Source organism: Phalacrocorax aristotelis, chromosome 5 (assembly GCF_949628215.1).
Source record: "Phalacrocorax aristotelis chromosome 5, bGulAri2.1, whole genome shotgun sequence".
In the NCBI taxonomy this organism is placed as follows: Eukaryota; Metazoa; Chordata; class Aves; order Suliformes; family Phalacrocoracidae; genus Phalacrocorax; species Phalacrocorax aristotelis.
In genome coordinates, this window is record NC_134280.1 from 14,507,607 (window position 1) to 14,516,168 (window position 8,562).

Sequence of the window (8,562 nt, forward strand, 5' to 3'; positions counted from 1 at the left end):
AGAGCACCGTTCCTGCGCCAAGAGCCCCTGCACTGATGCAGATAGAAAGAAGCAGATGCTTACATGTATAGACGGCAATAAAACTAGAGTGTAACATTTTTAGGATCGCAGCTGAGCTCTCAGACAAGGCTTTCTGCAATGACTAATACGGTCTAATGCGACAGTTCGCTGTCTGCAGCCGCATTCAGTCCCGAAAGTAAGCAAGTTTCTCCAGATGTTACACACTGGGGGAAAAAAAAAAAAGCACATCCAGTTTTCAATCTTTTTTTATTTATTTAAACTGTACACAAATGTAAAATACTTCAACAGCAAATCTAAGTGAAAATTGTTTGGTTTAAATTATTATGGAACAGAACCTAAAAGGAACTTTATTAAATAAACATAAAAATTGGATTTAAAGGATGCACATATTGTAATGTATTCTACAATAGTCATTTCTTTTCACTCTACGTTCCATGTGCGTATGGTATAGAAAAGACACTGAATAGAACAAACAGAATCCATTTTGTACCCTGAAACAATTGGTAGGCCTCGTGAGGGATTGCTCAGTATGACTACATGATATAGGATGGCTTTGCCATCTCATAAAAATTATAACTAATACGTTGGCCTCTTTGGTTCCAAAATTTATGTATAATACATTTAACTGTATTCATTTTTTGCTGCTATAAAAATAACATTTTTTTCAAATGGCAGTTTTTTGACTAATCATGCAACTAAATCAGTGCAAACATTAAAAGCAATCATTCGCTTTAAAAAAGAAGCAAAAGATTTAATTTCAAGTATAAAAAAATATAAAAAAGTCATATCATAAGTCCAGTTTTGTCTAGTATGGGTCAACACTTTAAATTGCATAGCTCATGCGGCACCTGTTTACCTAGATAGTGAGCAAAGATAAGTGCACTATCAAGTACCACTTTTCAAGGCATTGAAATTTGCAAGTGCTATTATACGTGCATTCAAGCAGTTTGCAAGTGCTATGCTGTATCATTATTTTCTGATCTTTATGGCCATCCTCGACACCTCCTGGTAAGGAAATTGAAAGCACTCTCCTCTTTCCTCCTTTCCAAGACTTGTTAAAATGTTCCTTGCCTGTTATTAAACATGCTGCATTTTTCAGAACGTCTCCACGCTGTTACTGTCACTCCTTTTTAGGGTTCATTGGTTTAGCCGTGGTAGCGATTGCAAGTTTGTTCATCCCCCATACGATGTGTCATTGCCGAGTCCCCCGTTGAAGAACACTGCTTGACGCCTTAACTTTGCATTCTCTGAACAGTGAGAGATGCCAACGGTCAATGTGGTTCAGATACGGTATCAGATCCCCTTTTCCAAGACACGGCGGGTCTAGCCATCCACGGGTTGCTACGGGCAGTTAAAGCATCGGATCACGCCAGCCCAGCTTGTGACTGCGCAAAGGTCAGATGTTAGAAATACAGCAGTTGTGTCCGTCTCCTCTCTCTCTGATGGCACCACGCGATTCCTTACTGGAAGTGCTGTAGGAAGATGCGGGTATCTGTGATGTTTACATTTAGATTAATTTAAATTAAGAGGAAGTGATCACCTCCCAAGGCAGGTGTCCTGCAGCTTCCCGTTAGAACTAAGAGGTGATGGTCGACTTTTTTTTTCTCTTTCTTTTTTTTTTTAATTTTCTAAGTTTGGTCATTTCGACACCTGCGTGCAAGAATACGTCCTGTTCTCGCAGTCTGTGCTTTTGCCTGAGCAAAGGGAGCTCATTTCGGTCTGACTTCGCCGGCAGGCGGGGAAACAGCTGCTCAGCCGTTCACTTGTACTGGCAGGCATTTAGGTCTGTCGTCACTGGTCACTGACTTTCTGTGCTTACGTCCCTTTTCCGAGCTGCCTCGTGTGTGTGTCTGTGTATGTGTGTGTGTATGAGTGCGTGCCCACGTTTCGTGTGTGTGTGTGTGTGTTGTGTGTGTGTGTGTGTGTGTGTGTGTGTGTGTGTGGTTAAGATATTTCATAGCATTAACTTATAAGTGGTAGAATATATAAGTGTCCAAGATCCACAAACTGCCACTGTCCTGACACCAAAGTGAAATGATTTTTTTCTTTTTTTCTTTTTTTTTTTTTTTGTCAAACTTTTCCACAGTGACTTTCCAACACTGATGCCTGGATACACAGTGAAACTTCCTCCAACACCATCTTGTACGGAATGTTTCTCTCTTTCTCTCGTCCTCTCTCTCTCTCCCTCTCTCTCTCCCCCCCAAAAAAAACACACCTTAAATCAAGCACAACCACATTCTTCCACAATCATATTGGGAACGTCCCTTTTCACAATGTTGTATTCATCATCGAAGTACAGCATTGACATTGTGCTAAGTTTGGTTGGAATGCAACAGGAGTTCACGGTGCCCGGGTTCAGCCCCCGCATTCGGTACTGATTCACGACAGCGGTGTGAAAGGAGGAAGCCGACCCCGGGACGCCGGCCAAGTAGGCCGGGCAGCTCCCTTCACAGTAATTCCCATAGTAACCTGATGGTGCTATGATCCAGTCATTCCACCCAATGAGTCTAAAGTCAATGTAAAACTGTTGCCTGCAACATAGATTGGTCCTGCCATCGCACTCCAGGCCTCTTTTCCGGATCCTGTGTTTGTTATCGGCGAGGCGGGCTTGCACCACTAAAAAAGGCCGGTGGGATTCCTCCCCGGGGTCCACATAAATTGGCAGCACTGAATACTCTTCACAGCCCTCACATTGAACATCCAAGTTCAGTCTCCTTTCTCCTCTCTCAAACAGAGCCTGGATTGCCTCTGTCATGGGAAAAGTGTGCCAACCACTTCTTTTGAGATCAACTTTCTTTTCAACCACATTCCACTTGTTGCTAGTGTCCGGGTCTTGGAAATAGACTTTGACTCTCACTTTTCGCCTGCTGCCTTTCTCTAAGACATATGGAAGCAGCTTCAAGTAAAGCCACAGGCTGGCTTGAACGACAAACAAGTTCTGGTTCCCTTCATTCGAGATGAAGAAATAGAGGCGGACTCTAGATGAGGCCAGATCGTCTGCAAGATAAGGAGAGATCAGCAAGATTAAGTCAAAAAGGAAACGTTAGCTTGTGTGCCATTCTGGATTCAGGGGCAATGCTAGAGCACTGTGGATCGAGAGAGCGACGGTGGGGCTGTGCCGGCCAGAAGGGCACGCACTGAATCAGATATCCCCAATTTGCAATCGAAACGCTTTGAAAAGGGACTTCCCACAGCAACGTTCATCATCGGGCTGTCGTCGGATGTGTCAGATCCACAGACACCAGTAAGAGCTCTCCAGAACTCAGTATTTCCAGCCAGCCAGCTTTAAAGACGCTACAGCAGCACCTTGGAAAGACCAGCACTCGGTCTCTGCTATCTTGTCAGTTTAAGAATAGTTTTAACTTTCAGCTACCCGCCGATTCTCACGGGGAGAGCCCTTTCAATAACCACTGAAATGCCAATGCCAAACCAGGGATTTTGTTTCAATTTTCACATATTCTCCTCGCAGTTTAACAGAGAGGATTCATGAGACGGAGAGGAAAATATTTCAGTGATGTGCCTCCCTGTCCAACAGACCGAGCTAACCCCCGCTTAGTCTGGTAGAATATCTGGTATTATTAATCATTTCGATCTCTGCCTTTTTGTCCCAAAAGGATAAACTCCCATTACCAGGCGAGGCAAAGAAACGGTTGCTCTCACTGTAACGCCGTTACCGACTGTTCTCAATACACTTTTCAATAACACCAGAATTAAAGGAGCGAAATTGTCACGGAAAACCAAATGTCACCAAATGTCTGACATAACCCCTTATTTGTAAACAAAAGAGCCTGCTGCATGAAATGTTTCAGAAATACCAATAGCCCTGCTGCAATTTTGTACTATAAGTCCTAGCTGAATTTGGCGTAGGTGATAAATGTGCAAGCTGGCCTTTATGGCAGAGACTGTCATTCTGGTCCTTGAATGAAAGCTTCCCAATCGCTATTTAAAATTATTGCTGGGAAGGCATCTTCTCATCTGCCCTTATCTATTTCGCTTCTTTCTACACAAAGCCAAATGTAGATTATTTTTTTTTTTCCCTTCCTTCCCTTTTCCTCAGAATCTTTATTATTTCTGTCAATCTCTGAACGGGTTTTTTTGCGTGGTCAGTGTCTTAATTTGCTACCCTAGGTGCCTTTCAAACGTGCCTCCCAAATGAGCCTCCCGGGCCCATTTGGTACCTTGCAATATTTCAGGGACAAAAATTTCCACTGCGTTTGTCTACTTTTTGCATGAAGTTGATTTTGGAAGCGTTACAAAAGCCAGCGATTGATTGAATACTAAATAGAAGTACAAGCCCACCCCAGATCTCCCAACAACAGCCTATTAAAAATAATAAACCCAAAAATGTACTCTAAGACAGCCTTTCGCATGTTAGCAAATACACAACTTCTTTATAAACTGTGGTGACAGTGACAGAAAAAGAACAGTACGGTGTTGCTGCACCGATCCACATCACTTGTGTTGTGTGAGATTGTGTGTGCCCATAAATTTTGTATGTGAATATAACAAGCATATGTATAATGCAACAGCTCCCATAGATACCGTAAATGTATATGCCTTTGCTAAGTGGGAGGGTAGATAAAGAAGATGAGTGGGCAGTATACAGGATAGAAAGAGATTTATTTTGTGGACAAATGATATATAGATGCCACAGGAAGATACAGAGAGAGAAAAATGAACTGAGCGATAGAGCGATGATGGAAAGGAGAGATGGGCAGATAGACAGGAGAGAGCTAATTTGCAGAGCGATGGTGTTACGGCCAGATGTGCAAAGTTCACAGGCACAGCGGTTGCCTGGATGAACTGCTGGAAAGCTACGCTGAAGGCATTCGGTGACACCTAACTGCAATGGCTGGACAGGACTGAGATGGCTGGTACCATAGGGACGGATGGCACAGTCAGTAAACGGACCGATGGACAGAGATGAGACAGACACACTCGGGAGGAGGCTGCACGCAGTGGACAAACAGACAAGGCCAACACCACAAACGAAAGCTAAATAAATGGGAAACGAATGGGAAACGAATGGAAAGGGAGGACGGGTGAATGCAAGCCTCAACAGACAGATGCATGCAGTGAACCAGATGAATGTGCAGGGCAGGCAGATGAGGCAAGGGATGCAAGGGATGGAGCGGGACAGGCGGAGGAAGGACAGTGGGACGGACGGGGACGGAGGCAAGCCACGGTGCAGCTGGAAGGACGGCCGGAGGGAAGCCGGGGGCACGGAGGGACACAGCGAGGGGAGCTGCCGGGCACAACCCGGGGAGAAGCCCGGGCACAGGGACGCACTCGGGGAGGCCGGGAGGGCGCGGGCAGGGCCAGGGCAAGCCGTGCGGGGCAGGGGAGAGAGCGGACGAGGCGGAGGGCACGGGGGCGAGCCCGGCAGCCAGGTGCCGGCAGCAGGCGGGAGGACAGGCAGGGCGCACGGGGGGCTGGCAGCAGGGCCAGGCAAGGGGAACTGCCAGGGGTCAGGCGGGGGGACGGAGAGGGTGGGCTGGAGGACAGGCAGGGCGAGCGGGAGGACTGACAGGGGTCGAGGCGGGGGGCTGAGCGGGGGGCGGCAGGGCAGGCAGGGAGAGCGGCGGGGCCGGGGGCCGAGGGGGGCCGAGGCGGGGGAGAGCGGGGGAGAGCGGGCGGCGGGGGCGCGGGGCCGGGCGGCGCCCACCTGTCTCGGCGAAGCTGATGATCTCGGAGACGGGGTCGTGGGCCGGGGGCCCGGCGCTCGCCTGCCCGTCCAGGCTGGGGATCTCCACGCGGCCGTCCTCCCGCACCTTGCCGGCGTGCAGCTTGCGCAGCGCCGTGACCATGGCCGCCTTGGGCACGGCGTGCGTGATGTTGGGCCGGTCCCGCATCTGCAGCCGGCTCAGGATGTGCCTCTTCACCGCCTCCAGGAAATCCCCGTCCACCTTGCCCGGCTCCTCGGGCCGCCGGAAGCCGCAGGAGGTGCATGTGTCCTGCGGGGAGCCGCCGGCGGGGGCCGGCGGGGTCGGGGTGGCTGCGGCGCCCAGCAGGAGCAGCCCGCAGGCCAGCAGCGCGGCCAGCACCCCCCGGCGAGCCGCCCCGTCCATGGCGGAGGAGCGGGGGGCCGAGCTGGGGGCCGCCCCGAAGCGCCGCAGGGAGCCCGTCTGCAGGCAGCGCCGCTCGGTGCGCTCCGCGGCGCGGAGGGGGCGGTGGCAGCCAAGCCGGGGGGGCCGCAACCGCTCCGCGCAGGGCGGGGGGGGGCGGCGGGGGGGAGCCGCGGCGGAGGGAGGGGGCGCCCGGGGAAGCGGCGTGTGCCGCCGGGGAGGCGGAGGGGGGGGGGGGAGGCTGCACCCGCAGGCACCGAGGGCGAAGTTGGGGGGGCGGGGGGGGGCAGCAGGCTTGGCGTGCACGGAAAGCCCGGCTCCACGGGGGAGGGGGACGGCAGCAGGTGAGGGGGTGGCTGCGGAGCGCGGGGAGGAGGGAGGGGGAGCGGGGAGCCAGCCGGAGGTGCGAGGGGAGCCGGGGGGAGGCGGCGCCGCGCTGCCCCGGTGCCCCGCGCCGCTTCAGAGGGGCACCCCCGGGCGCTGCCGCTCCTGGTCCATCGCTCGCTTCGGCAGGTCCGGGCGGGCCGCGGAGAGGAGCTCTTTAGTCCAGCGTCATTGAGGGGGGTCAGGGAGATAAACGAAGCAGATTTATATACAATCCAATTTATAGCCTGGAAGGAGGGGGGGGGGGAGAAATGCCACTTGTACCCCCCCGCCCACTCCGCCCCCGCAAGACAACAATCCACAGGCCGTGGGTGCAGGTCTCTCAGCAGGTCGGCTCCGCGCCGCTCGGTTGCGCCCGTTCAGCGCCCGCTGCTTCTCAACGTGCCATCAAAGTTGACCCGGAGCATAGCTGGGGAGGGGGCCGGGGACGGCGGGGAGGGGGTACGCGGCTGGCAGCTCCACAGTTGCGAGTCTTCTACCCCCACCGCCCCGCTTATTATTAGCGAGATGCTTTATTTTCAAAGCGGCGCGGAGGGTCCGGAGTCCGGCGAGGATGCTGCGGCGGCGCCCGGCGCGGCTCCCCCCGGCGCGGGCAGCGGCGCTGCGCTGCCGCGGAGCGGGGAATCGGCTCGATCCCGGCGATCCCAGGAGAAGCTGCACGGATCCACTCGGTCAGACCGGCTCTTCAGCTCGCCTCCTCCCTCGCTCGCTCTTTTTAAACAATATCTCCCTTGTTGGTGGTTTGGGTTTTATTATTATTATTGTTATTATTATTTTAAGTGTGATTTTTGTTGTTGGTGTTGCTGCTGCTGCTGCTCCAGTTAATCTGTCTCCCTCTCCCTCACTCTCCGCGTCTTTTTGATCTTTCGCTCGCCTTGTGCTGGCTTGAACGCCGTGTTTTGTTTTGTTTTTTTTTTTAACGCGTCTGATGTTCCCTCTCGGATCCGCAGTGGAAGGTCTCGGGGAAGCGGCTCGCTCCTCGCTTATCTTCCTCTGATCTCCTCCTGCTAATTTTCCCCCCCTGCAAAATCACGACATTGTGGCACTTTCTACTGAAACTTTTATACAGGAGTTAAAACCACGTGGGAACTCCAACCTATAACAGAGACGCCATGGGTTCCTCACTATTTAGGAGATTAAGTTAAGTCTTTTGCCCCCTGGGCTATTACAGTAACTTCCTGATGTGGAAATATTAACTATGCTGTTTCTTTAACTCCCCCCGTCCCCTCCCTCCCTCCCTCCCTCCCTCCCGGTTCCTGCAAACACACCCACCGCACACCGACCCGCGTCCCCGTCCCATCTCCCGGCAGGACGGACGGACGGACGGGCGGACCCCGAGCGGCGGCGGCGGCGGCGGCAGCAGCAGCCCCAGCCGGGAGATGGATGCGCCCCCCTCCGCCCCCCCCCCCAACCACCCCCCTGGTGTTTCTTCCTTTTAAGCACTTGAAAGAAGAAGCCATTAGAAAGTTTACCGTCGGGTTGGCTTTGCGACGGGGCGGGTTTTTGTTTGTTTGTTTGAATGGGCCGGGTAATCGGGGCGGGTGCCGGGGATTGTGTGTGTTTTCCGTGGGGCTGGAGGGACGCGGGCGCGGAGCCTGGCGGAGGCAGCGCGGGTGGGGGGGGGGGGGGGGCGGCCGAGGGGAGCCGAGGGGGAGGGGGGAGAGATAACGGGATCGCCGCGGCGGCGGGGAGCCGGCCCTGCCCGTCCCTAGGGAACGGGTTTTCCTCCGTGGGGCGGCCGACGGCGAAGGGGGGGGCTGCGATCCCCGCCGCACGGGTCAGGAGAGGTTCCCACCCGGGGAGGTCCCCGGGGGCGGGGGGTAGCCCGCCGCGCCTCCGCGGCACCGGGGCGCGATAGCGGCCCACGCCGCGCCCCCCGCTGCGCGGCACGCCGCCCCACGCACCCCCCCCCCCCCCTCCCATGGGCACGCCCGGGGCCGGGCACCCGCGGCGGGGCAGCGGGAGCGGCGGGGCTCGGCGCGGCTCACCTGCGCGGTCCCGGGCGGCCACTGCGCGCTGCCCCGCCGCCCTGCGCGCCGCCGCCGCCGGCGGGAAGGCTGGGCAGCCGGCGCCCCCTCGGGGCCGCGCGGGG

The 8,562-nt window shown here is 54.5% G+C and overlaps 1 protein-coding gene across 1 annotated transcript; it reads right to left on the reverse strand.

Moving 5' to 3' along the window:
- Positions 1-258: 258 nt before the first annotated feature.
- On the reverse strand, positions 259-8,562 carry INHBB (inhibin subunit beta B). The gene is made up of 3 exons (XM_075093065.1): positions 8,459-8,562; positions 5,687-7,491; positions 259-3,018 (listed from the first exon to the last, which is right to left on the reverse strand). Exons 2-3 carry the CDS (start codon positions 6,087-6,089, stop codon positions 2,243-2,245), a joined length of 1,179 nt encoding a protein of 392 aa, XP_074949166.1. The 5' UTR covers positions 6,090-7,491; positions 8,459-8,562; the 3' UTR covers positions 259-2,242.